Source organism: Mchenga conophoros, linkage group LG18, assembly GCF_057382185.1.
Source record: "Mchenga conophoros isolate Kocher_MC1m ecotype Shallow Benthic linkage group LG18, M_conophoros_male_GT1.1, whole genome shotgun sequence".
In the NCBI taxonomy this organism is placed as follows: Eukaryota; Metazoa; Chordata; class Actinopteri; order Cichliformes; family Cichlidae; genus Mchenga; species Mchenga conophoros.
This window is the reverse complement of record NC_140543.1, coordinates 7,858,277-7,886,032: the sequence shown is the minus strand read 5'-3', so window position 1 is coordinate 7,886,032 and position 27,756 is coordinate 7,858,277. Positions and strand designations below refer to the sequence as shown.

At 41.9% G+C, this 27,756-nt stretch overlaps 1 protein-coding gene across 10 annotated transcripts in view; it reads right to left on the bottom strand.

Annotated features, from left to right (window-relative positions):
• Positions 1-27,756, bottom strand: part of pard3ab (par-3 family cell polarity regulator alpha, b) — a 243,793-nt gene that overhangs the window by 90,712 nt on the left and 125,325 nt on the right. For 6 of the 10 annotated variants that reach the window (XR_014889531.1, XM_085254762.1, XM_085254765.1 and 3 more), the window contains 7 exons: positions 27,553-27,681; positions 24,878-24,913; positions 22,212-22,259; positions 12,799-12,987; positions 11,891-12,061; positions 7,423-7,573; positions 145-331 (listed from right to left, as the gene is read on the bottom strand). Coding sequence is in view for 9 of the 10 variants with exons in the window: in XM_085254762.1 (XP_085110888.1) it covers positions 145-331; positions 7,423-7,573; positions 11,891-12,061; positions 12,799-12,987; positions 22,212-22,259; positions 24,878-24,913; positions 27,553-27,681 (911 nt within the window). In the remaining variant the exon portion in view is untranslated. The remainder of the gene's footprint in view (positions 1-144; positions 332-7,422; positions 7,574-11,890; positions 12,062-12,798; positions 12,988-22,211; positions 22,260-24,877; positions 24,914-27,552; positions 27,682-27,756) is intronic. The other 4 variants (XM_085254766.1, XM_085254768.1, XM_085254763.1 and 1 more) reach the window with 3 other exon arrangements.

Sequence of the window (27,756 nt, the reverse complement as noted above, 5' to 3'; positions counted from 1 at the left end):
ACAAACAACCTGTTGCATATGAAGTTTTTCTCCAAGAAACCTTATTTTCAGATATTATATGCCGTTTTGTTAGATTTAGGCACAGTAGCTCTGTGGAAAACGTGTTAAACTGTACGCTAACCAGAAACAACAGTTTCCGCCTACCTGTGATTCTGATTGGGCAGCTCTTTGGTCCACGGTGGAGTCACATCAGCTGCGAAGCCGACATCATCGTGCGAGCTCGAGGACGACTGGTCGGAAAGGTGGGGTGGAAGAAGTGGCGGCCGGTCATCTTCTATGATCACAGTGTCGTCCTGCGGCATGTTGACGGTCGGTGAGAGCTGATAGTTTCCTGCAGGGGACAAAAATATACTTTTCATTATTCTTATGTTTTCATCGCTGTGTTTATGTGTTTTGGTCCTTCAGATCCAAAGTTTTCTGTGTTCCCAACTTCACAAAGAAGACTTGTATATCTCCACTCTGACAAAGACATAAATATACATGTAGAAAAAATGAAAAGGTTAAAGCCAAGTTGTTATGTTAGTCCTTGAGACTCAGAGCAACAGCAGCATTTCTCAAGTCAATAATAAGAGAGAAAAGGACGGAGAATCAACACGCCAGAACACAAAGTCTTACAGCTCGGTGTGACAGAGTAAAGCAATCTAACAAAATCAGTTAGTTTACATTTATACCGCTTCTTTCTGACTGGTTTCATTTCTCATGACTTTCACTAATGAAGAACAATATGTTTTATTGACACGACTCAAATTAGAGTCTTGCTTCTTCTTACAGTTCAGTAAGATGTATGAGACAAGTGCACATCTCAACAAATGAATTGGTACTCAGCCGCCGTCTACTGTACAAACCACACAGCATCCCCGTCAGTGTGCTTGAGCGTAAATCAGGAGTTATTTCCAGAGAGAACATTTGAGCCACACTTCCTAATCAGTCAGTGCTGCAGCGATTTATCAATATGGAGAACCTGAGAGTTGAGAAGACACTATGTCTCATCAGCGATTTTATTTTATTGGAATAATCCCTACATAGAAAACAGCATCCGCGATTTATATTGGCGCCAAGGTGAAAATCATGAAAACTGAAAAAAGGAGCACGCTGACTGGAGAAACCCTCAGGAATTCATTTATTTGTGACAGAAGACAACTACTGTATTAAGCGTGAGACTGCAGTCACAGTTTAATTGGAAAGGGACAACAAAATACAATGAAACATGGGTAACTTTTGAAACCACAGAACATATTTTGAAGTTTAAAAACGGTGAGTGAAACGGCTTCTGGCTAATCAGCTTATACCAAGAGGAGTCTGGCAGCAGGCACAATGGTGCTCTTATGTCAAAACACTATGATTAATTCAAGCTGTGCCCTCACAAATAAAGATTAAAAAAAGTCTGTGTTGAAGCAGAAAAAAAAAAATTAAATAGTCTCCTTTCTCCGCCTCTGAAAAGCACAGCTTAAAAACTCTCATTGATATGCAGCAGATGACTTTGTCTTTAATCTGTATTTTGAAACTGGCATCAAAAAGGGTATCTTCAATGCTTCATAAAAGCCTTGTGTACTGAGCTTAGGGAGGAGTTTGTTTGTCAGAGACCAGGAGGTCTAAGCCAGGCCTGCTGTTTGCTTCTCTTAACCAGGCACCAAGGGGACCGCAGGGCCGCAGCATGTCATTTCATCCAGCTAGCATGGGTGAATGACCTGATGTAAATGAGCTGAAAGGAGAAAACAAAGGAGCGATGAGGAGGTTTGAGTGTGTTAGGGTATGCAAATTTGTGTGTAGAGGTCAATTAAAATGTTGTCGGTCAATGTTCAAAGTGACATCTTATTTATGTGAACTGACTGATGCACAACGTACTTTTTAATCCCATTTTGGAAACATAATAAGGCAGTAAAGCTTGCGCCACACAAAACCCTATTTAGAGTGTTATTTTAAAGGAATAATATGACTTACAGTGATGTTTGTGCTGCAGTTTTCTGTAAGTGATGTATGGGAAGCTGCTTGTAAATCAAGGTTAGCAGCAGGAATTGATTACTTTGCCCTCCACCTTCTAAATATGGTTCTGGTTTCAAAATTGAGAGCTCAGAAGCCAATGATGAAATAGTTAATATTTACAGCCTCCTTGTGCTTGGTAGCGACTAAAAAAGTAGTGGGAGAAAAAAGACAATAAGAAATGCAGAAATAAGAAATAAATGCACACATTTCTAGGAATATATATAGATGTATATATAGATGTGTAGATATAGATATATAGATATATAGATGTGTACAAGCATGAATTCTCTCACACTCAGTGTGAATGTGCTGTGCTGGATCTGCAGAAGTGTGCAAAGTGCACGGCCTTAACCTTCCCTGAACAACTACAACTGTTCTAGTGGTTTTAGTGTGTGTCTTTGCCCTCCTTTCAGCCCCGCCTCCTGCTGTGCATGTTTGTTATTCACTGTGAATCTGGGAGTCCGGGCGGGTCCTCCAGCACAGCATGGCCACTTCTTTCTCTCAGACCACAGCCACACACATTTTACACAAGCGTCCGCACACATGTGCATTCACAGAACCACTTAATCCCATTTCCCTAAGCAGTCCAATGCGCAACACTGAGAATCCCATCAATGTCACAGTTTGAATCACTGCAGTACAATCAACTGGCAGCTACTGAGTAGGAAACCAATGAATCTGTCAACTCAGTTGCTCGGTATAAGGACGGGGAAAAAAAAGCTTCTTTGTTTTAGTTCCAGCACCCGAGGGCAGCCGACAGCCAGCGACAATGGCTGTGCCATGTGGACGCAGCACACACCCAACATCACCTGAGAATCGAACCAATAAACACAAATTATTGTTCCCAACGGCTGTAATAATTTTAGACAGCGCTGCAGTGGAACAATAGGCAGCATTTCATTGGTGAGTCTCCAGTATTATTAGATGCTTTTTGTATACAACTGCTGAATACTTGAAGGAAAAAAGGGGGACATGGAACTGGCAAGAGGGAAGGAGGGGGTACAAAAGACTTTCTGAATGAAACTGGAAGTAGCAGGAGGGGAGGATAACATGAGGTGAAAGCCATGCGGAGCATTCCCCCCCTCCCTCCTTTTAATTTTGTCTTGTCTCAATGTATTTGCATAATTAGCAAAGAGGTTATTGCCAGGGGTGCTGGGCCTTGAAAGCTATTGGCCTGAAGGAATAATTAAGCTGCTCTCTTATCCCTGGCATCTTCAGCAAGCGATCTAAGAGTGCATGTGGTCCAAAATTCAAGCTGATATGTTCGAAACCAAGTTCTCCTCTAAGAAAGCTTAATGCATGATTTATGTTTAGCTGCACCCTCACAACGCAAGAACAGGCTTATTCCAAGGAACTGTGAAAGACCCCTCCAGCACTCAAACACACACACAATTGTATTTATCTTAAGAAGGTTTGCTGAGCATGCAAAGCTCTACTTTGTGTTCACATGCGTTCCCATCTGGGACCTGCTTCTAGTCTCTTCCTGACAGCTCCTGACTAGCAGCAATGGAGCAGCTCATAGCCGTGCATCTGTTTTTCCAGACCCTTCCACTGTATTCACATCAGTCATAACACAGCTGCCTATGTTGGCGAATCACCACATTTATGTTAATTCACAGGGAATTTACTCAAGTACAAAGGGTGACAAGTTAGCTCGTGCAATCATCAGGAGTTACTACAACTTAAAGTTGCAAATCCTGCAGCTGGTCCATCAATACAAACGTAAGCACGGGCCAGAGCACTCGTCCAACTCCCAGACATGCACTTTAAAAGTGGTGGTTGACCCAAATTACACAGAAAGACGCCACGATTGTTACCCTATGTTGTAGTGGTGTGAAACCATGTCCAAAGTTTGGGTTTTTCCGCCCATGTTTGGACATATTCTTGGAGGTGTCTTCTTTCACTCAAATACGGTGTCAAAAAGCTCTAAAATATCTTTCTATAAGACAAATATTAGATTCCACCAGCGCTACTTTCATTAAAGAAACTGTTCCAATCCAAACAAGAAGGGTTCTATAGAACCAACCTTCTAAAGTCAAGTCATGATCAAAAACTTGACATTTACTGCAGCAAACCTGGTCTGAGGGCCAAAACAGTCATTTTATAGGTAGACATAAATAAAGGGAAGAATTCGATGTGGAATGAATGTTAGAAAAAGTTTTAATAGCTTTAAGAACGGGGATGAAAGATCAATTGTTTGGGAGAAAAGTTCTGATGTTTATGATGGGTTTGGCCGGACTATCGGCCCTCCATCCAATGTTTATTTATAATTGCCAGCACAGCCTCTATAATTCTCACCCTAGAAGGAAGGAGAAGAAAGATGCAGATGACACAAAAAATGTTCAGCTAATGATTTTTGCAAAACTCACTTTAAGCAGGTGGGTAATTTGCACTGCAGTTTTTACTTTACAGATTACTGTCGGGTGATTTTCACAGGATTAAGATCAACAATCATATAATTATTATAGTTTATTACATGTATATACATACTAACCTCATGTGAAGAGGAATAAAGTTCAAACTGAGTCCCAGTTTGACTGGTCCCCATCAAATCTTATTTTTATAAAAATGTAGTTATAGACAACACAAAAGACATTTGAAAAAATACCTTTAAAATGTTAATTTATGAGGAAAATACTAAGAAAAGCAGAGTCTACCAGCTTAAAGTTTGAGATTGCTGACCTTTATCCTCTTTGCCGAGTCCACAGTGGCAAATTAAACAAGAGTTCATATAAGGATTTAATCCTTTCCCTACCTCTCCCAATCTTCACAAAACCACAGAGATTGCTCTGTGGTTTGTTCTAAAAAGCCCAAACTGCTTATCTGTAGTGATTCAAGTACATGAAAAAAATCCTTTTATAACCCACTTGATTTTAAAACCACGTGTCAAAAAGAAGACTCAGAATACGTTACATGATATATTGAGGCTGAAATGCCTCCTTAAACAGTCAAGGGAAAAAATCCACTGGGCTGATTAAGTGTTTAATAAGCAGAGAAAAGAGTCACGTGTCTGTGACACATAGCAATTATAGAGTGTGCAGCCCTCATAGGCCAGCCTTGGAGGTTTCAAGCATGCGGTGCCTGATCCTGGTGGACAAACGGACCACTCTCGGTGCTTTGATATCAGATATTCCCTGCTTAGCCCAGTCAGTTCACAGTGAAATCACAAAAACAAGACACGTGACAGAGGATCAAAAAAAGCACGTGGCACGTGTGTTGGGAGACACAAATACTGATGGGGCATGAGCTGCAACACTACAGCAGCACTGCGGTGACATTATTCAATTTAAGTTGAGCCTCATCATGTTTCACAAAATCCATCTCTCGCTTGTAAAGGTTGTGACTGGATGCAGCTCCACATTTTGGACAATATTTAATCATATTTAAGGGAGACTGACAGTAGAAAAGCAGATATTAATAACAATTTCTATATTTTTTTCTTAGTACAGCCTTCCTTTAATTTCACCTAACAAACAATCTCATCCTCACCAACAGGCCAAACTTCACTTTGATTTTTATTCTGGAAGATTATTTTGTTTGTTTAGTTTCCATTTGTTTGGATCGAATCTCTTGCTTAAAGAAAGAGGAAAAAAATCCTTAAAGTATTACTGCAACGACTGTGCCACTCTGGTAACAACCTGAGAACCCATCAGCTCGTACACTGACTTGGCGTCCAAGTGCAACGGCTAGTTTTTCAGGGCTTCAGCATACCCAAACTGCGGATAACAAATATCTGTTCAAAACCCCCCTCTTTTGTTTTTGCTCTCGACATAGATAGACTGACTTGCAAACAAAGCATGCTCAAATATTTGCTTAGTTAACAAGACGCAGGAAACTTCTGTAACTATCTAATAGCTACCCCCGAAAAATCAAAACTGTTTATTCGTATTATTTTCTTTTTTCTGTAAAAGACCCTCTGCCAGGTTCGATTTTAAAGTTTAACAAAGTCCCATATTAACCACCCACTGTTTGCAGAAAGCTCTTCTATGCTCCAGTTCAACCTTGACAGCTTTACTGCTTTTTGTTTTTCGTTTCAGGCAGAGAAAAAGACTCTTTGCAGTCTTTAGAAAGCCTTCTCCCGTCCAACAAAACTAAAGATCAGCAACTGTTGAAACACGTCTGGTCAGTACATTCTGGAGGCCCCTGCAGATTATGCTGATTTTGAACTGTATACACAAAGTGATGTATTAACTTCATGAAGCATTAGGATAAACTCGAGCTTCACAAAAGATTCAGACATCAGTTTGTCTGGTCGGCAAAGTGACAGCGATCTCATTTGCCACTGCTAAGCAGACAACTGCTGTAAATCTGCCTCGTGCTTTCACTCCCAACCCTGTACGCTCATTATGTGCTTGCTGTTTGTTAAGCATGGATGAACGCAGCCACTGTAGCAGCATGGAGGAGCTTCACCTATTAAGTAGAAAAACAGTAAGAAGAGTTGAAGTAACTCTTATCTTGTATTTTAAAAAAGTAGCTCTAGGCAAATCTGTCTCATTAATCAATGCAACTTAATCTGAAAGTGTTTTCCATTTATGCAAATCGGTTGACTCTGACACTGTCAGTATATATAAAAGTGTAAGCTATGAGTGACAGAGAAAGTGTTAATTTATTTACATTAAAAGTATTTTCTGTGTCTTTTTTTTCCCCTTTGGGCTCATTTGCAATGAATCAGCAGAAGAGAAATTGAAGAATTCAAAGCAAATAAACAACTGCAAAGGACAAGATGTAGGAAGAAGGTCAGGTCATTTTGTTCTTTCTTGAAATTAAAACAGGCGAGCTTTGCGATTTCACCATCTGGTGCACAGAATCCTTTCTTTGACATTAACGAACATAACCACCCATCCATCAATCACTCAAGTGCTACACAAATGCAATCCTGCACAGATGCGCACAAAGCTCTTACACACAGATACAAATATGCTTGCTAATCACACACACGCACGCACACACACGCACACACACGCACACACACGCACACACACGCACACACACGCGCACGCAGTCACTTTCAAACCAGCTCAGAGCATGTTTGAGCAAAGGGTTATTTAGAAACAGGGAGAGTTGCAGGTTTGAGAACCAATGCACGCGTGACACTTTCAGAAAACATACAAGCAACAAACTGTCGAGGGGGCATTTGTCCATCTCTGCCCCCTGCGGCCTGACAGAGACATTAAAAACCACTGGTTCCAGATGATACTGCTGGCTCATGCTGACAAAACCTGGCAGGCTAGCTTAGAGAACACACAAAACAAAATGCTGTAATTGCTGTAAAATGCTGCAGTTGTGACCCTATAAACATCCTTAAGCAGAAGAAACAGGGAATCACATTGCACCTGCAAATGGCCATAAACTACAACAAGGCAGGAAATGTTAGAACCAGTTGCCAATGAATGAGTACAAAAAAAAAGGTCAAAATTAATTCGTTACGCTGGAACTCACCTATCGTGCGTGGCAGCATGCCTTGCCGGGGCATCAAGTTGTCATCGAGGCCCTCCAGGCCACCATACAGCGAGTGGGAGATTCGGCGCTCGTGGTCATCTAGGGAGGTGTTTAAAATCTGCTGGGGTCCCAGTGGGCTCCCTGGTGTCTCCTGAATGAAGAGGAAGCTGATGTTACATCAAAGACTAACTCCTTCCTTTGTTTGAATCACCTGTGAAGTGTTTTTATAAAGGTTAACAAAGAACAAATAATCCTTTTTAACGGGGACAGAGTGAAGTGCTAGAAGTTAAGTCTTACTCAAAAGTGAGAGAATGATTCTGAAGGGACCTAGCATCGCTAACATTTGTTCAATAGTAATGGCTGGACACAGGGGTGGCGATCCATGCTAATGCTACCAATGCGGTAACAAGGATAAATGAGGATGGATTTCCATTCGGCTGTTGAGCCACAGGCTGTTACCGAGCTGGCGATCCCCCGCTGGGGAAGATTAGCTTCCTAGCATCTTGACATTTCCCTTAAGACCCATGATGACAGTCTTTCTTGCTGGACAAATAGACCATTTGCATGCCCCGTTACCCTTTTGCACACATCTACTGCCTGAGAAGGTGTGTGCACGTGTGTCTTTTGTCCGTTGGATCACTGGATGTACTGATGTTTTCTGTATGGTTTTTGCATTTCTTTCTGAAGGTGATGACAGCTCTAATGATAACAGTCATAAATGTTAACACATATCAGGAAATGACACTATCAAACTTGACTCAATACTGGGACCAAATGACTCCAATCAATGACTATGACTAGCTTGGCTGGAATTTGAGTTTGGCAGAAGGTCTTTGCCCAATGATCCCTTTCACTTCAGTGAATGGTTGTGCTGCTATAAACACTGCCGAATAGATAGGGATGTAACAGAAAACTTCAGTTTATGAGAGCATACATATGGTGGTAATATTAGGATGCTGGCAAAAGTGTCATGAGGCAGATTACAGAAAAGAAGGCTCTTTGTGCAAGACTAGAAACATGTTCACATCCTGAATCACCTTTAGCTCATCGATCAAACTGCTTTTTCTTTCTTGTTAGGGATTCACCGGGGTCATTTAGACAAGACAAGTCTGTTTATGAAAAAGGAACAAATAAATAAACCCTTGCAGCAGCCCTGAACTCGATCTTGTGTTGTGAATGCAAGACGTTATTTAGCACAGAAACCTATAACTTTCCAATAAATGCACGCAAGTAAAAATACAGCACAGGCCTGCGAAGTGTAGAGTAATACAATAAGTTCACACTGGAAATAAGGCAAAATTCAAAACCCTTAAGCAAGACACCATAATAGCTCTTGTAGAAAGGTAAGAAAATCATAGACATTTCCTTTTTAAATAACTCCTCCTGTAGAAAAAAATGTTAGTATGCCAATAAAAGTTTCTACCAGTTTTACTGCTAACACGTCTTAATTTTTCTGGATGCCTTTCTTGCACTACAAATGAAGAAAGTCATTTGCTGAACAGATTAAACCGTTTGAACGATGGCAAACTAATGAAAACTTCACATGGATAAAACAAATCAACTACGGAGAGCGACTCATTTCGAAGGTCGCCATATGGTGCTGTGACTGCCGGCATGCAGCTGCTCTTGACTTTAAATGAGGTAGTTAATGAATCGGGTGACTGAGGGGCCGGGGTGAAATGCCTCGGTAATAGCCGATGGGATTCGCCGTACTGAGGGAACGTGGACAAATCACACCGCAGCTCATTGCATATTCAGGCTGATAATTGAACTCCTGGAAGGTCTCGATCCCTTCGGGTGCCAGCGGTGATGTGGAAGTTGGCTGGTTGGAGTTCACTGCGTTTCTATGGGGATGGAGGAAAGATCGGAAATGGTGGAGCCTGTGATTTATGCAAAAGCAAACATTTGAGATTGATATCGGATTGACGGGGACACGGGAGGGAGAGTAAATAAAGATTTATCTGATCACATATGTCGCTAAATGTCAAATGAGCTATAGGTCTTATCCTATAGTAATTAGGTGTTATTAGATTTTAAGTAATATTTGATTGACGGCTGGTTATGATGCGTTAATCTATACTGAGCCTATGGGGCTTCGAGCTCAGACCAGTCTCTTTGAGAACAAGTGTATTAAATTGTTGTTTTCCTCCTCTTGTTTTCTCAGTGTCACGGACTCTATTTTTATAAATAGCCAGACACTTGGACAGCCTCAGGCCATGCCTCCAGCTCTGCATGTGAAGCAAAGATTGACGAGACTCCCAGCGCTCGAATTTTATTCATCCACCACGCTCTCTGTGAAGTCTCACTGCTTCGACATGTTGGCAACACACACGCGTGTGCATATACATAGGACGTGTTGGCAAACGGACACGCAGAAATATCCTGGTAAATAAATGCATATGTGCATAAGCTGGATGTACAAAAGCACAAACTGCACGCTTCACTACACATATATACACGCACACAGGCTGATAACACACACACACACACAAGACACACCTCCAGGCTTAGCCTCTGCTTTCAATTACGAGGCGGACCGAGGGGAAATCAAAACTTTGACACACCAGGTTGGAAAAGGAGAGCAGAGAAGCCAGGCACTGCCAGAGGCGTACACGTGCACACGGATGTGCGCGTCCATTCGCAGACACGCAGCAGCGGTGCACACAGATTCAGCCTCAGCTTTCAAGCAGGCGACAGGCCAAGGTGTACGGAGAATGTAAAAACATGACATTGAGGGGAGGAGAAAAGTTGCGCAGCTCAGTTCGCAGCCGTGTATTTTTCCTCCACCTGCCTCGAGGGAGGCAGGAGTGAATGTAAGGGGTTGGTGAAATGCTATGACCTGACTGCTTCCTTTTATTTTATGAAATAATTAATTGATGCTTATAAGGGTATTTCCCAGTGGTTTGGCTTTGGGTTGTTATATATTTATCACAGAAAGGAACTCACAGAAATCAGGCCTAATGACTTAAGTGGCTATATTCAAGAACAGCAATGACAAATTTTAGAGAAACAAAAACAAAAAAAACCCCAACAACATGGAAACTGCAACTATAGATATTCTGATCTGAATACTAACAGATTGGAAAGTGAAATTTGCCCCATTAGAGTTGAAAATACTAAAAGTAAGGTTGGACTCTAGCAGACTGAAATAGCAGTTCTTTACCAAACTGCAGTCTGCGTCTAAATCTGGATGTTTTGTGAATCAGCAGCAGCAGTCGAAGAACTCACTACACTGCTTCAAATCACAGAACAGCTGGTAACAAAAAAGCCCGAGCATTAATACTGAATGAACGCCACCTTCTTTTGCTCAAAAACTAATGTTGACACGGCCTTGGGCACGATGTTTCCCCACAGTTTTCCCAATGAAACGGCTCAACTCTGCACAACTCTGAGGTTTGAATTTGTGAAAGCCAAGTCGGCTGCTGCAAAAGGTCATATATGCTCAGAGTGAGCAAAAACAGTAAATTATTATAGTTGCTGTACTAGTTGTAAAATCTTCTGATTGCATGGTTTACACAAAAGCGTGCTGGTCACAGCTATGATGCTGAACTTGAGTAGATCCCGACTAATACAGCATTCTTCAGACCAATATGAAATTTAGTCACTTTAAAATCCAAAATAACAGCCACATGTGTGGATTTCCCTAACATTTGTTATGTTTAGTTTAGTGCTGTCAGCTTTAACATGTTAATACGGCGTTAACGTGGGTAAACGCGTTAATGCTGTCCTCACGATTAACGCAATTAAATGAGGTTTTAGCGCACTCAACCCATCTGGAGTGGAGAATGGACAAATCGGACAAGCTGCCCAAAATGCTCCAGATGAGTTAATTGTTAATCGCGTTAGTCGTTAACGCCGAGGAACCCCTCACACGGACTAATCTGCGTTAACGGGGATTTGCCAATTTTGATGCGTTAACGCGAGTCAGTTTGTGTTAACGCGAGTCAGTTTGTGTTAACGCATTAGCGCTGACAGCACTAGTTTAGTTATTTATGAGTCCTTACTAAGGTGAGGGCTTTGAGTACTCCGGGAGAGTAGAAAAGCGCTATATAAGAATCAGCCCATTTACTAAGGTGATATGTGAATGCTGTTTTAAAATAAGTTAATAACTGTTTTACAAGTCATGGATCAGTCGTTTACGCTCTGCCCCCTGGTGGACAAATTAAGCAATGTCAATGGTTGAAGGGCGTTTCTTCCATCTCCACTTTAAATTTTTCAACGTTGGAAATTCTGACACTGATTTATCTCCAAACAGCCAACATCAGGCAATATAACGGCCAATATGCTGGATAAGTTCTAAAACTGAGGCTTTAAGCCCTCTCAGACTCCCATTTAATCATCAGTAAGACACATTAGCAAAATCGGCAAAGCAGCGGTTCTAATTAAAAAGTAATGATTGTCCTGGTCTATATAAATTCACACAGCCGAGAACCAGACATTCAAATCCATCCTTCACCTTGGTTCCTACCTCATTTCTTTTGGCAACTCGCCTGGCCACAATGAGCTGGATCATACCACGCTTGTTGCCTTCAGTTGACATGGACTTGCGTAGCGTCTCCATAGCGTCTTGGTTGGTTTTGCCCAATAGCGACTCGCCGTTGACAGCAATCAACTGGTCATTTACTCGCAGTCGCCCGTCCTTTTAATAAACAACCAATTACATATGCTGTTTAAACTTTGAACACTATGGAAAAAGTGCATTGTGTATTTTTACTGACTGAACAATAAACGCTGTAAATAGACCTAAAAGCACTTACACCTCCAGTTTAACAATAACCTTGATCTAATCAGACAAACGACCTCACTCACTAAGAGGATCCTGTTTCTAGTCATGATCTAATGTCTTGGAGAAAACAGTGCTTTCAAGGCCATTATCATGAGCTGTCAACACAAGCTTGTTTGTATGAAAAACAATCAAGTTGAAGGACTATTGAAACTGACTGCAGCACTACAGACAGCCATGGAAGAAAGGCTGCTTTGTGCTCATAGAGCTCATCACAGCTTAAGTGTTTCTTAGAACCAGGAAAGTCGTTTACCTCACGTTCCCTGTTAGAAGGTTAAAGTTACTTTTTAAAGTTTGGCATATCGAAAAATCACACCTAAAATATAAAAAGCTTTAAGACAAAGACATTCTAATGTAATGTAAAGACACACAGATTTAATTCTAAACTTAATGATTCTGCCGCCGGCCAGGTGTCAGTTAGGACTTGCTGGTGTACATAACATTTAGAGTCAGATTTAACTGAATCAGCATCTTTAGATTTCAATTTCATATATAAAAAAAAAAAAACTTGCCTCCATGAATGAACACATTTTTAATCTTTCTTCTTTATTTCCATTCAGACGCTTTATTATTCATGAGAGAGGCTACTGTACCTTACAGGCTGCACCTCCATTTATGATGGATTTGACAAAGATGCCCAGATCTGCATGGTTTTCCTTGGACCGGTTGCCTTTAACGCTCACACCCAAACCTGCAGAACCCGAGTCACTGAGGGGGATCTCAAAGGTCAGGAACTCTCTGGTCCCATCAGGGGTCAGGACCAACTCGTCCTCCTCTGTCTTCTGTAAGAGGCGGAGCAAAGATTGAGATATGGAGCCCAATTTACAGAGCGAAAGCAACCCGACCAGCGACTACAAAAGAACTTTTGAGAATCCGCCGAGACAGAATCACATTTAAATACATCTAAATGCTCGTACACCGTAATAAATATTTAATCATCCAAACCAAAAAACATTCATGCATTTAGCCTAAGCAGTAAAGCAAACACCCCTTCAGCCTTGCCACACTTTCTCCGTCTTCTTGGGGTTAGCAAAAGTACAAAAGTTAAAAGGACATTCATTTGGCTACTTGAGGTTAATGAAAAGAACCTGCATATAATTTGCAGCAGGGCAGTTAGCAGGGAGGTAAATCAGAGTGCAAGCTCATTATCTACAACAGATTTATTAGTGTTAGACTACCAGTCTTAAGTGTTAAATCAGGTGCTTAGTATATGCAGGCAGAGACTTCTGTTGTATAATTAAGGCACACGGCTCTCATTACTCAACGCTGAACCAGATAAATTAAGGAAATATCCATTCTGACATCAAAATGGCATCTTATAATAGTTGGGATGTGATGTGTTAGCTTTGATCTTTGGTGCCAGTGAATAAGCTGCAAGTCCGAGTAAGTTCTGCAGTGCAGTCTCCTACAGTGGAAGAATTTTGGAGAAGGATTGTAGCCCGCTCCGACAAATGAGAAATGACATAACACTAACCTGCTTCCCATCCACCAACAACAAACACTGCACAGTTATATGAAGCTCCACAACAGCCAATATCTTGGCTAACTGAACACTTCTGTCATGTACTTGAAAGCGCAGCGTGAATCAAAGCAAATGCAATTGGAGAGCATTTACTGTGAAGCATCTGCAGGTACACAACTAAGAAGTGTTCAATAACTGCAAATTTGCCAGTGCGTGTTTCTGATTAGATTACTGAGTATATACTGCATCTATATTGTGATTAATGTCAGCCTTATGAGGTGTTCAAGCTCAGTCCAATATGATTATCTCCTGTTAATTTCAAATCATTACAGCACAGATGCACTCCAGATCAACGCCACAACTACATTTAGTGTTTGAAGGACACGGAGACTCCAAATATGGCCAACAAATGTCAAGACGTACTCTTCTTAAACATCCCTGTATACTCAGGACTAGGGCCTCACCTCAGAACTAAGAGTTGTGGCTTAGATATTAAGTCACAGCTGAATGTCTCCACTAAAAACGTCTGACTAAAAGTGTTCCTATAGAAAAAAAAGCACAAACCTCGCACCTGAATCATGATGCCAAGTGCGTCAAACAGGCAGTAAACTTCCCAGTAACCCCGCATGAACACAGCAGCCTAATTGACATGCTGAGTGCTCTCTCTGTCTCTTCCCCTCCACAACAGGTGCTTCTCTCACTCTTTCTCTAAATTCATTCTCCCTCTCTCTTCCAGCTCCAACAATAAAAAGCTATTCTCTCTTGCTTGTTATTTGACAGCTGTCCTCTGAATAGATGGGTGCGTGCACGCTAGCGCCTGGCAATTATTGTGCACGCCTAATGAATTCAATCATCGGGCTCGGTGTCAGCATGTCATTAGCTCCCTTTGTTTGCTGGGAGAGAGATGGAATTACTCTGGGTGCAACCGAGGAGGGAGAAAGAGGGATGGAGGGAGAGGCAAAGTGGCGGAGGAGGAGGGCAAAGTGAGGATGGAGTAAAAAGGACGGGGAGGGAAGGGGAGGAAGGAAGGAGGAGGAAGATAAACGACAAGGAAGCACGAAGAGCACCGTCAGGGTGTCTGCGTGTTTCAGAAAGACAAAAGAATGCTACCTGGAATAAAGTTGTGAGAAAATTAAAAACAGAGCACGAGTCGATTTGATACGAGTGCTGCAGGATAATAAAGACAACAGGAATTTAATTATTTTGGTGCAATTCATTCTTCTGGAATAAATTTAAGGCTAATTAAAAAGTGACTCCTGAGCTGTGAGTAAGTGAATAGGAAGAAAAGTGAAGTCACAATAGAACTGATCTGTAAATGAGGTTTTATTTCAGGGCTGAAAATAGCCTCCTGTTCCCTTTTAGATTTAAATCTAATAGTTTGATTGAATTTAACTGCCATATTTCACACAGCGTTATGCAAAACTTACAAGATAATTGGACTGGAAAGTATATCTGGTAACCCTGAGAGCAAAATAAATGGTAACGTCGGAGATGCTCCAAAGCCTTTTCGCCTTTCCAAAACACAAAAGAGACTGGAGAGCCTTCCAGCAACGGCAGTTAGCAGTTAGTCTGGTAGACATAGTTAAGACTGATACTGTATCCACAGATGGCAAACTCAGCTAAAAATCAATTAATTAATTAACTAATCAGTTAAGCCTGTTATTTTAAATGCTATAACTTACTGCATTTCTAGCTAATGCTGGTCTCTGTTAGCTAAAATGTGCTTGCTCATCAGCTGGTTCCACCAGTTTTTGATAAAAGAGGGTAGAGGTTGCTTCAATTAATTGTACTTTTTCTTCGCTAATAGCACGGGCATGCTCCCGCCAGGATTCATCAGGATCACTTCTGAGAGCACGAGACATTTTCTTACATGCATCGGACTCCACAGAGTCCAAAATCCCGACCAACATTAATACGAGAACTTGTCAAAATCAGTGCTACTCTGGATGGAAATCAATGTTGTGATATTGCATATGATTAGCAAGATCATGTCACAGCAAATGCGTGCTGTCATTGAAGCTACAGATGCTTCTAATAACATTTTAGGGAGGGGGCTTAGCATTGTGTCTTTTTGTAGGTATTAACAGTCGTTAAACCACCGCAGGCTCGTTTACAGCATTTGCAATGTTGATTTTACACATTAAATGCGCACTAGCAAAGAATTTCCACCACCAACCAACACAATTATGGTTTAGTGTGGAAATATAATGAATATTATCTTTGCAAAAACGAAACCTTGGGCTTCTTTATTTTGAAGACGATGTCAAAATTTTATTTTTGCTATTTAACTTCATTGCTCTTCTTTCTGATTGATGAGACTCTCATTCAGCATGCAATATGTGCACTCCACACCACAGGGTTCAATGTGCTGTTTGAGGCAGTCACAAAGGTCAGAGCAAAACAGTTAAAGACTTCCAGCAGTGTTTCAGTCTGTGTCCTGCACCTCTTTTCTTCATTACTGAGAGGAACTCTGATGCTCTTACTACAATCTCGAAGCTCAATTATATAATTCAGTTACTTTACACCTATAATATCAATTTTCCCTCGATCCCTGCACACTGCTGTGTGGATGCCGTCTTTCCATTGGCTGCGAGGGCAGCAGTCACAGCTTGAGCGAAGCAGTGTAAATAATGGGTTTCAGAGCGTGCCACTCACGAGGCATCCTGCGTGACAGCACTTTAACAGGCAGCGAGTGGGCCTGCCACAGATCAGGTATGGTACCATCTGTGGAGAGAAGTCTGTGGAGCTAAGATTAGCATAAACCGCCAGAGAGGCTACTTTTTCCTTCTTTTTTTTTGGAAAGGAGCTGTGGGTCAGCCTGGGAAAAGTTCTGAAGTACATGATTTTACCACTAAGGCCAACTGTGGGCATCAAATGTGCTCTACTCCTACTACATCCCTGTTTACAGTGTGTAAGCAAAATTATAAGTAACATTTTATTACTATGTATAACAAAGTTACAACCTTCTGATAACCTATAATCTAAATTTTAGTCATGATCCAAAATATTTATCTTAAATTGGACGCAGTGTACCAACTTTTAAATAAAGCTTAATTGTTGTTTTTCTGAGATCCTGAATTATCTAACTGATTATTATTGTCATTAAGACCAGACAGAGAAAATACACCAACAAGAAAATCAGAAGAAAAAAAACCCACACAGGCACAGGAGGCAAAGAAGGTTCAAAGTGAGAGGAGCTGAATGAAGGTGATGGAAAGGAAAGTAGCGATGGACTTGAGGAGGGATGGGGGGGAAATGGAGAGGGTGGAAAGGCGAGGAGCCGAAAAGAAAAGGGTGAGAAGAATGAGAGAGTGCGACCATGACAATGACAGAGTGAGCGAGCGAGGGAGTGTGAATGAAAGGCCGACAGAAAGGGATGAATCCATGTGGAACACAAAAGGAGAGACACTGCCACCTCTCTCACTGCGCGCCTGTATCTCTCACTCTCTCCGCTTTTCGTATTTTTATACTGCTCTTTCACATTTATTTATTTTTTAAATCTCCATCTCCTCATCTCCTCCCTGTTTTGCGCCACCTCCCTTCCCCAGCTTCTACTTGTTCTTCCGTCGCCCATCTCTTCGGCTCCTCGTTTCCCCCTCTTATCATTTATTCCTACGAGCACACCCAACATTAAAACATCTAAATTTGAAGAGCCATCGTTTTTGCTTTTATCCTTGACGCTAAAGTAGTGATTGTGCCACACGGAAAACGAGCTTTTCTCAAAGTACTGTGCAGAAAGATGCACTTGAAAACGTGAGCCTCAAATTTGAACTCGGTTCAGATAAACACCGCTTGTCTGAAAACTCTGAAATCACAGGAAAAATGCTTTTTGTCTAGTTCACAGGTGGCATCCATAAAGTAAGCAGCTCCTTCTTTCTCAGTTATCCGACTTAAGAAATGGAAGAACTTCTACATAAGAACAACCACAGATTGATGGGACTGGAGTGTTTAAAGTCAGCACAGGTGATGACAGTGAGCTGGACGAGGCTTTGAGGATTAACAGGCTTTAACTCGGAGCAATAACTTTTGTTTTTTGTTAACTGCTGACCAAATTTTGGCTGTAACATAAAACTTGACACTTAAAAGAAGGAAAAGATGACGCATTAAATTCTCCTATTTAAGCCCTCTCACACACACAAGCTTTCTGAAGCCTTCTGTCCCTCTCGCATTCTCATTTTCACTCATTCCCATCCATCCTCCCCAAACCTCTCCAGTGCAGCACATCTAATGCAAGTCTCACACCTTCAAAGCCTCTGCTCTTCTTTGTATGTGTGCAGTAACTAAAACTTGAGCATTACGGGGAATCAGACTCTTTTCCTGCTTTTTCCTTCTCCACTGCGGGGCCTGGAATGATTAGCTTGACTTTGGCTATATAAACCTGTCGATTTGATGGCATCTGGAAAAGTCAGTTGAGGGGAATTTTAAGGGGGGGAGGAGGAGGAGGGCTGGAGGTGATGACTGAAAAGAGAGAGAGAAGTAAAAAGGGGGCAGTGAAGGGTGTAATTGGTCGAGAGAAGTCGGGCGTGGAGAGCATTGTTGGCTGCCTACTGTAGCACAGTCCATCTCTGCTTATTCATACTCCAAATCTTTTCATATTCCTGGCTTTCTTTTGCTGCTTTATGCACTGCCATCCTCGCTCTGTGTTCCTGTATCTTCATCAGCATCACTCCATCTCACCCTTTACAATCCACACTATACCCAAAAAGTGTCTGACTTTGGTCGTTTCTGCTATGATCCTTTTTTCCAGTGAAGAAAAAATAAATAAATGTTCGTAGCCTCTTCCCTCGTCCTCGTCTTTCCACTCTCCTCCCCTTTTCTCCCACCCTCCTTTCCTGCTTCCCCCTTTTCTCCCCTCTATTCATGACTCCTACTTGTCCCCCCTCCCCCTCACCTTCTCTCTCTTCTCCCACTCTTTCTTATGTGTCTCGCTGTAGCTCCATGCTGATAAACCATGAATATCAAATACCTGTGTGATCGACGCACCCGAGGCAGGCACAGCACGGAGGAGGAAAGGAAGGCAGGTGTGTGGAGTGTGTATGTGTGTCATAGAGAAAGCCAGTGACAGGGGGAAAGAGAGGAAGTGTGTGTGTTGGTATGATTTGTGTGTGTGAACAAAAAAAAAAAAACAAAACATGCTATCCTTCTATGATATGACTATGCTGATAGACACTTCCTTTACAGCCTTATGGAGGCTGATATCCACACACACACACACACACACACACACACACACACACGTTCAACTTGCAGTCCAAAACTAATCAGCTGCCCTCTTTCTAGCTCTCCCTCTCTCTCGGCCACTAGAAACCATTTATAACCTCATCCAACCCCAAGCAATTACACTAGCAGCTGCTCCCAGTCACTCTACGCCCGTGTGTGCTAGTGCGCGAGTATACTTATGTGCAAATGTGTAGTGGTGCGTGTGCATCTGAGGTGTTGCGTGTTTGTGTAAATCGTGCCATATGACCCGTGCGTTTTAGAGTTTGCAACGTGCAAAAGGCTCTTGATAGTCTATGTAGCTGCATACAGTGTGTGTGTGCGTAATGTGCTGTATGGGTGGCTGTAGTGTGTGTGTGTGCGTGAGGGTACAGGCCAGGTGGCAGCTTGAAACATCACTTTAATTAAGCCAAAAGGCCTGTTCTGTGGTAGAATGGCCCTCTCTGATTGACTTGTATGTGTCACCACCGGGCCGCTGGAAAACACAGAAACACCACTGTGCCTGCTGCCACCGAGCTGCAACCATTAATCACTGCTGCTATTCTCCTGTGCTAATAATGATACAAGTTATGTAACTCCAGTAATGACTTCTTGCTACATTACAGCTAAAAAACCCCACTAAGCTGCTATTTACCTGAGGTGGCGATAACACCAATATTCAGATCATGTACAGTAGTAAGAGCAACAGATACCCCATCAACAGAAAAACTCCAATTTCAAAGTTTACAGGGTTGCAGTAAGTTATGAACTGTCCACCAGTCGTGACTACTCAATGTATTTGAGTAGAAGGACAGAAATTGAAATGCAAAGATTATTTGAGGCTGAAAGCAGTACAGTTAGGTACAGTAATATTATCTTTTAACAGACTTATTGACCTCACACAGAGACTCAGTTCATCCTCTGTCTGAAATGTGTCCTTTTAACTCTTTTAGGACAGTTTTCTTTTCATTCACTGCAAACAGAAGGTGGGTTGTCGCTTTTGAGCTCATGAAGATCCATGTTTCCCGACATCATACAGAGTGCAAAAAACTGTCCGAAATAAAATGTTTAGAGCATTGTCACGTCTGAGCTTTTGGCCATCAAGGATCACCTGCACACTGAGTACACTGGGCACAGTTTTAGAGCTTTGGACGGTGGTTGAGTGGTTAGGACCTATGGAGTTAGAAAGAAAACCATCTGGACTTCTTTAAGTTTCCTTGGAAACATTTCACCTCTCATCCGAAAAGCTTCTTCAGTTCTAAGAGCAACTGAAGAAGATCCCTTCCCAGACGCCTTAACGCCCACTCACATCCTGGGTCATTTGATCTCAGTAAATCACATGATAGGGTGGGGCTAGGTTTCACCAATGGATTCGCCTGAAACCTTGGCTGATTGTGATCTACACCCACTCCCATAGGGTTTAAAATCTGGGACTCTCCACCAGTTGCTCTTAGACCTGAAGAAGCTTCTCAGATGAGAGGTGAAACGTCTTTAAAAACCTCAAGAAGTCCAGACGCTTTTCCTTCCAAGCTTCTTAGACTGCAATAACCTGGATGACTGAGAACCTTCACAGACAGTGGGTAGGACTGTTGGCTCACATGTGTAGAGTGACTAGGATCAGGAATCCACTGGTCAGCCAGGAGCTTCCTGTGTGGAGCTTTCATGCACTCTCGCTGAGTACTTCAGCTTCCTCCCACAGTATGTTAGATTGATTGGTGATTCTAAATTGAGCACAGGTATGATTGTGATCATGAATGACTGTCAGTCACTCTGTGTTAGCCCTTTTGTTCCACCTATCACCCTCAGGCTTCAGCGTCCCCACTGTTGAATACATATAAATAATAGGAAAAGCACAATAGGTACTGCTTTAAAGTCAGGCTTTGTTTTATTAGTTATGCTCGCTTAGAAGACACCAGCATTTTAGACTTTAAATAAGAATACTTGTCACCGTTATTGCCAGATAGATTTATGCTGACGTAGGCCATCAGACATGCAGCAGCAATAACCAGCCACCTAATGTGGAAAATGCAGAGTGAGGAATATCATATCAGATCTTTTGAGATAGAGATATGATGCAATTATTACCCCAATCAGATTCAACCTCTCTCCAAAGGTTGAATCTGAATGCCTGCCATGGAGTCTGCTGTTATGATCCAGAAATATGTGAGATAATTTCATTAACTTCCTGGAATGAAAACTTTGGTGACTGTGCATTCTCTTTCAGTTAATCAAAAATGAATTACGACCCCATATTCCACCGTTGACAGCATTTATTGCTTAACAAATAAACTGTGCACAGTTGTATAAATGAAATATGGCGTAATGTTTGTTATATTTTTGCAAAACCTTAGAGGAGTCCAAAAAAAACCCCCGGACACATTCGGTACTTTACTTCATGTAACAACTGCTGTATCGGGTGCTGTATGTTACGAAGCGTTGAAACAAAGAGCAGAACATAGAAGCTTTGATGCATCATGCGCTCACGGTTTTCACCGACTGACTTGTTATTACGAGCTGCAAATGAAATGTTGCACTAATGCACGGCTTTGGTTTGTCATGCAAGTTGTAGTTTAAAAACAAAAATACAAACCCCTCCCACACAACAGCACCACACTTCTGACCTCCTCACAGACAAATACAGTATAATGCTGCCAGATTCTTCTGTAAATATATGCCGTGTCATGGGCGGCCATGCTGAATGCTTTATCACGCTGTGAAAAAATCCTTCATCATTACACCAAAATGTGCTAACAAATTACCATTTCATAACAGCTTTGTGTGCAGAGAGAAACATTCACATGTGATAGATAGCATCTTGGCACGGCGCTGCTGTAGCATTACTGCTGCTCCTGCTGATGGCTTTTCAATATAGCATTGCAGTAATTTTCCATAAGCCAGTATGACTAATGGCATAAACAATGGAGCTGAATGTTCACGTTATGGGCCCATTATGAAACTATCAGAGCAGGCATGTAAAGACGGATGCCTTTGATCAGCACTGTATTGTAGCAGCCAGGTGCAGAGAAGAGGATTTAAGTCTTAAAGTGTGTCTTAAGTGTGCGTGTGTGAGGCAGAGAGAGAGGCGGGGGGGGAGTGAAATAAAGAAAAGGGGAACTAACAAAGACAGAGACAGGAGACGAAACAATGAGAAGAAGGGGGCGAGGAAGAGACAGAAGAGAAAACCCAACAAATTCTTTTGTTTTTACAGACCATTGGGAAAGCAATGGATTGCTTAAATGACTCCCAGTCTATTTGTGCAGCCACCCAAAGTATCTCATTTGCCTTTCATGCCTTTTCCCCCTATACAGCACATAATAGCCCATGCTGTTGATGTCATGCAGCAGTTACCTCTATCAGCCAATGGTGTTTCCCGGCTGTCACAGGCTGCCGTGGATGCTAAAGGGAGCAGTCAAAGTCAACAGGTTAGACACAGAAGCCCCTTAGACATGGACCACTTACTGAGTCCAAGACACTACTTGCAACAAAGAACCTATTTGGCCAGAAAGTTTAAAGTGACTTGACCAAATATGTAACAAAGAGGGTCATGGGCGCTAATGCCATGGATGAAGTGCTAAAAGAAACAGGAGTCTCCTTAATCATTGGCCATTTTTATTGCAATGATTGGAGAGCACGGTGGCTTTACCGCGTAAACATGACAAAACAACTAAAAGTTTTAGCCAACCTCTAAAGCACTACTGTAAAATCGCGCGTGATTTTTGGGTCATTGGACCGATTTCATAAAGAGAGTGCTTTTTCCACTTCACTTGCTGCATTTTGTCTGCCGTGTAACCCTTGACAGAGCTCTCTCAAAGGATGAGTCATGCTGTGCCGGCTTCCAAAAACCCAGCTGAGTGCCGGCAAAGCCGCGGATCTAAAAGCTGTCTACATAGTAAGTTTTGTTAGCTTTTTTTAACACGACTAACTGCACTGTAGAGATGCATAACAGAAAAGTTAAAGAAAATCAACAGACATAATTAAGCTCCCCATGCGGCACGTGAGCCTGCTTTTTGCTTACTGTTAAAGAATTGAAAGCTTTAGATGTTTTAATTAAATGCTTTTCAACTTTGGACAGTTGGCTGAACAAAAGTAATGATTTGAGAGTGATTTGAATTTTCACAATGTTCTATAGTTGTTTTTATTATGTGGTCACTTAAGAAAACTAATACGAGAATGAGGACAATAATAACGAACTGCTGTCCCAGGGGCACTGATGTTATCCCGCCTTTTCCATTGGAAAGCTATCTAATACTTGCATGTCCATTAAAAGATGTTCTTTCGGACCCACTCCCTGCCCCTTACACCATCATGGTGCCTCTGCTATTGTTGCTGTTATCGGCAGTGAGATGTTTAAAATGAGGCGCCTGACAACAGATAACATCTGAAAGGCACTGAATCCATTATGGCGGTTGATGTTCCGGGAAAGGGTAAGGAGAAGGCTCATCTGGAGGTTTGGAGTTTGGAAAGCAGGAAAGAAGGGAGTTGAAAAGAGAAGCGAGAGGAGACAGCAGGACTGTGGTGCTTTTTCTTATCAGTCTGGCTCTGGTTCACATCGATCTTTAGGGTGGGAAACATCCAAAATTGAGGAAATGGACATTATTTTCTTTCATTAAAGACGCAAATTGCAAATTGCTACATTCTATATATATAAATAATTAGGCTAGCATCAATTCCTAAAAAGATCAGAGTCAGAAAGAGACAAAACCACATGAAACTGCTACACAAACCACACAGACCACCTGGATTGTTCTTTACATTACTGAGAAAAAAGAAATGTGAGTAAAAGGCAAAAGCAAAGCAATTAATTCCCAATAAATATTCCAAAAGTTTAAACTTATAGTGCACTTTTGGAAGGAAGACAGCACAATTCTTCCAAGGATGGCTTATACCATTCCGACTTTAAAATGTGACATTGAAATGCAGCAACGGGAGACACAGTGGTGTTTATCTGCACTTATTCTAATGCTTCTGGAATGATACGCGTCATCTTTTCTGCACATGTGCACACATATGAAATGTGCCAGCTGCAGTCACAATAGTCAACAACGCCCCGCCATAACGCTTCGTCACGACAAGGATCATCCCCACAGCTGGCAGGTAGAACCGCCAATCAGATTAACTGGGCAATTACACTTCTAATGTGCCACGCAAAAACCTAACCAATTACCTGCACTCAGCCAGATGTAACCTGAAGGTAAGGCCAGATGTGAAGATGTGAAGTCTGTTAAATCACAAATCAAATTTGGCATGTAAATGGAGAGTTATGGAAATCTGAATAGCTTTTTAATACGAGCAGTAAAAACAGACGAGCTTTTAACAGCTGCTGCAATCGAGAGCCTTTTTGGGTAATGTGTGCCATAAAGACCACACTGTAACAGTTGGAGACACTGTACATCCTGATGAGGGCTGATTATTCACAGAAGGTAGATTCGGAAACATACTCCATAGGGTACAATCCCAAGATTAAGAATCTCTGTCAGACATTTATAGCACGCTATATACTTTATGTTAAATTCCTCAATTACGGAAACCGTTAATCTATTAAAGCTGTCAAAGTGTCTGTGCACGTTTCACTGCACTGTCTGCATTTCCCCCTAAACTAAACTGGGTTTGTTATTCGCCTCACATATCGGAGCGGGTCTGCAGCAACAAGGCCAGACTGACAGCCTTATCCACAGCTAACAAATACAGCAAACTTCCACCTTCACTGGCAAACACAGCTCTGAAGGGAGTTATGGAGCAAATTATACTGCAGCACAACTTCAACAGCCACATACTGATGAAGCATGAAATTGTGACTTGTTACAGCGACTCTAGCTAGAGATTTAAATTAGTGACTAACACTATAGGTAGGGTACCGACTTGCACTCTGATTAACCAGCTAGTTTAGCAGCAGAGGCTGGATGCATGCATAAGTTGGGTGATAAGAGCAGGAGGGGGAGTTTGGGCTAAATAAAGAGTTGTTAAAGAAGAGAGGTGGAGGTTTGTTGCAGGTCGGTGTAAGGGTGGTGTCTTACCAAATCTCTGGGGATTTGCATCTGGGGCTCAGCATTCTAGAGGATGGAGGAGGGACAGAAGAATCAAAAGTAATCAGGAAATAAAATATACTCATTTACATAAACAGTGAACATTCGACTATAACAGAAATCAGGGAACTAGTGGATAAAGTTAGGCAGTTCAAGAAAAAGCACACGCAGGATATGAAAATGATAAATCTGACGAGTGCAGAGACTTTGAGTATCAACCGTGGCTCGGAAACAACTGAAGCGGTCGCAAAGACAAAATGTCATATCATCGAAATGCTGTCTTTGCATCTGCACAAACTTACAGTTTCACTTTCATGTACTCTAGATTTTTTTAACCATCCAGCTGTGCCCTATCGCAAGATGAGACAAACATCCAGATTGCTTTCATCGCAAGAAAAACGACCCGAATAAATTCACAGCCACAATCTTTACAAGTAAAATCCTCCGTGTAGACCGAGATTCTGAAACATTCACACAGTTTTGACTGTAAATAAAAAGTCAGCATCAGTCATCAAACAAAACAACAACAACAACAAATCTTGGTGAGCACCAGAATTTAGCCACGCCCAAAGTGCGGTTCAAAAAGGATCGTCAAATGCATTCGGCACAGTTTAGTAACCGCTTTGAAAAAGTTGCTTGAATTTAACTACATTCAAAACTGTAAAGGACAGAGCTGCTTTTTACAATCCTGCTTCTCTCTGAAACTAAATGTGATTTTATGCCAGATTCTTGCATTGGTGATGCAGGAATTTGAATAAAAATACAGCAAATCTGAATAACATTTCCAATTTCTTTGTTATCCTACCATTACAGTGTAAGCTCAATTTCCTGCTCAGCGTATTACGTGTCACACTGATGTAGTTTCACATTAGTGATAAAATAGATTGTTCAGCTTAGATTAAGGGCTTTTATACCTGCTGAGAATTATGTCACCTGTAATACAACAGCTGCTCACTTAATTCTTTTCATTACTCTACATTAGATTTAATATATTAGGCTTAGTAATCGCCATTTGTAATTCATAACTATGTGCCAAGAAAGCCCGATCTCGTTTTTTTTTTAGCTTAAATTACCCAAGTAATGCGCTACTGTGAATTTAGAACATCTTTCACCCTTATGTTGTTGTTAACTGACAGACCGTTTCGTCTCTACAGGCTCTAAAACGCAGAAGAAAAAGTGCAGTCTAGCTTTAGATAGAGACTCGAGCTGCTCATTTTGAGCACTGGACCTCATCTCCCTCGAGTCCCATTTCAGCCCTTTCACATCGCACTCTCCACCCTCTGCAGCTGATAACCACAGATCAAATAAATCCTGCCATCTAACTACCAGCTATGCAGAGTCAGCCAGACTTAAAGCTCTGCTGTAATCTAAAGATGAGTATCGACCAGTGTGGCAGTTTGCCTCATCAAACTTCACCCATGGCGATAGCCAGCCAATAGCCTCATCTGCATCGCTCACTGTGATAATTGTCACCAATCAGCCGTTTGATTGGCACCGCTTGCTAGTGAATAGCTGTTTGTGGCTCTGCTGGCTGTCATGGCTTCTGAAGGTAGAGGGAGAAATAAATTTTTGCTACAGCAGAGCAGAGATTTAAGGCTGTTTGATGCCATTACTCACGTTAGTACTCGATAAGCTGTGTGTTAAAGCTAGCAGAGGTAGGGAGATAGCAGAGAAACCTTGACTGTTGCTGTAGAGTAAACACCAATGTGGTTTAAAGCGCACCCACAGCCTCCACTGTTCACTTCCCACACATTAATAAAGCCACTTAATTCTCTGTGTTCTGCCATCTTGCTTCTGCCTTGGTCATTATAAGCTCCCTTCCTGATTAAAAAACACAACTTTGAGGCAACGCCATACATGCCGAGCATCCTGTTACATGTTTCTGCAAAGATAATTAAGTACAACATCTGGCACCATGTAAAAACATGAACTTCATGAACATAAACAAACATGAAAACTAAATTAGCATCAGTATGCATGAATCACTGAGAGTGGCTTCTGCCAAGACTGAGTGACAGCAGCAGCATCCAAAAACTGCTCACAAACAGTTGTATTTCAGTTTGTAAAATGTAATGTGTGTAGACTACGCCTGATTGATATTCAAGCCAAGTGTGTTTTTCACTCTCTGCCTGCTACCTGCCCTGCGTCTGTCTTTTCATCCACACATCCATCAATCTACCGAGTCAGCTTGGAGGCAAAACACAGTGAGAGGAGATGGAAATGCAGATGCAGAGAAGGTTACCCACCAAATGTGAAGAAAGAAAGGGAGCTGGTGAAGGAGGATGGAGAGGAGGGTGATGGATAATGAAAGACTGAAGACAAAGTGAAATCGAGAAGAAAGGAGAGGGTGAAAAGACAGCTCTACAGGTTTCCACCGAGGCTAGCCGCGACTTGATAATAAAGAGCGGTGCGGCGATGGAGCAGGATCATCAATCTGCATGCTCGGCTAGCGTGCTGTGTTAGCTGGGAAATGAGAAGACGGCACAGCCCTCACTGGAAGGATTAACAGGGCTTGTGACAGCTCAGGATCACACACGGAAGTGCTCACACACATGTGCCAGAACACACCATCTCTGTATATACATAAGTTACATATATATGTCATGATATGTAATTCATTATGGTGACAGGGTGAAGAGCTGCAGTGAGGCGAGCAGCCAACGTACCACTTCTCGGGGTAGGAAAGAGTCCTCCTGGCGTAAAACCAGCAGACCCACAGCCCCGCCCATGGGTGTAGCTCTAAGCAAGGAGACCACTTCCTCCTGGGTCCGCCCATTCAGGTCCACGCCATTCACCTGAACAGGAGGAGGCACAGTAATTGGGTTAAACTCTACATTATCTTGTATGGATTATTATCTAGGCTTGTTTTA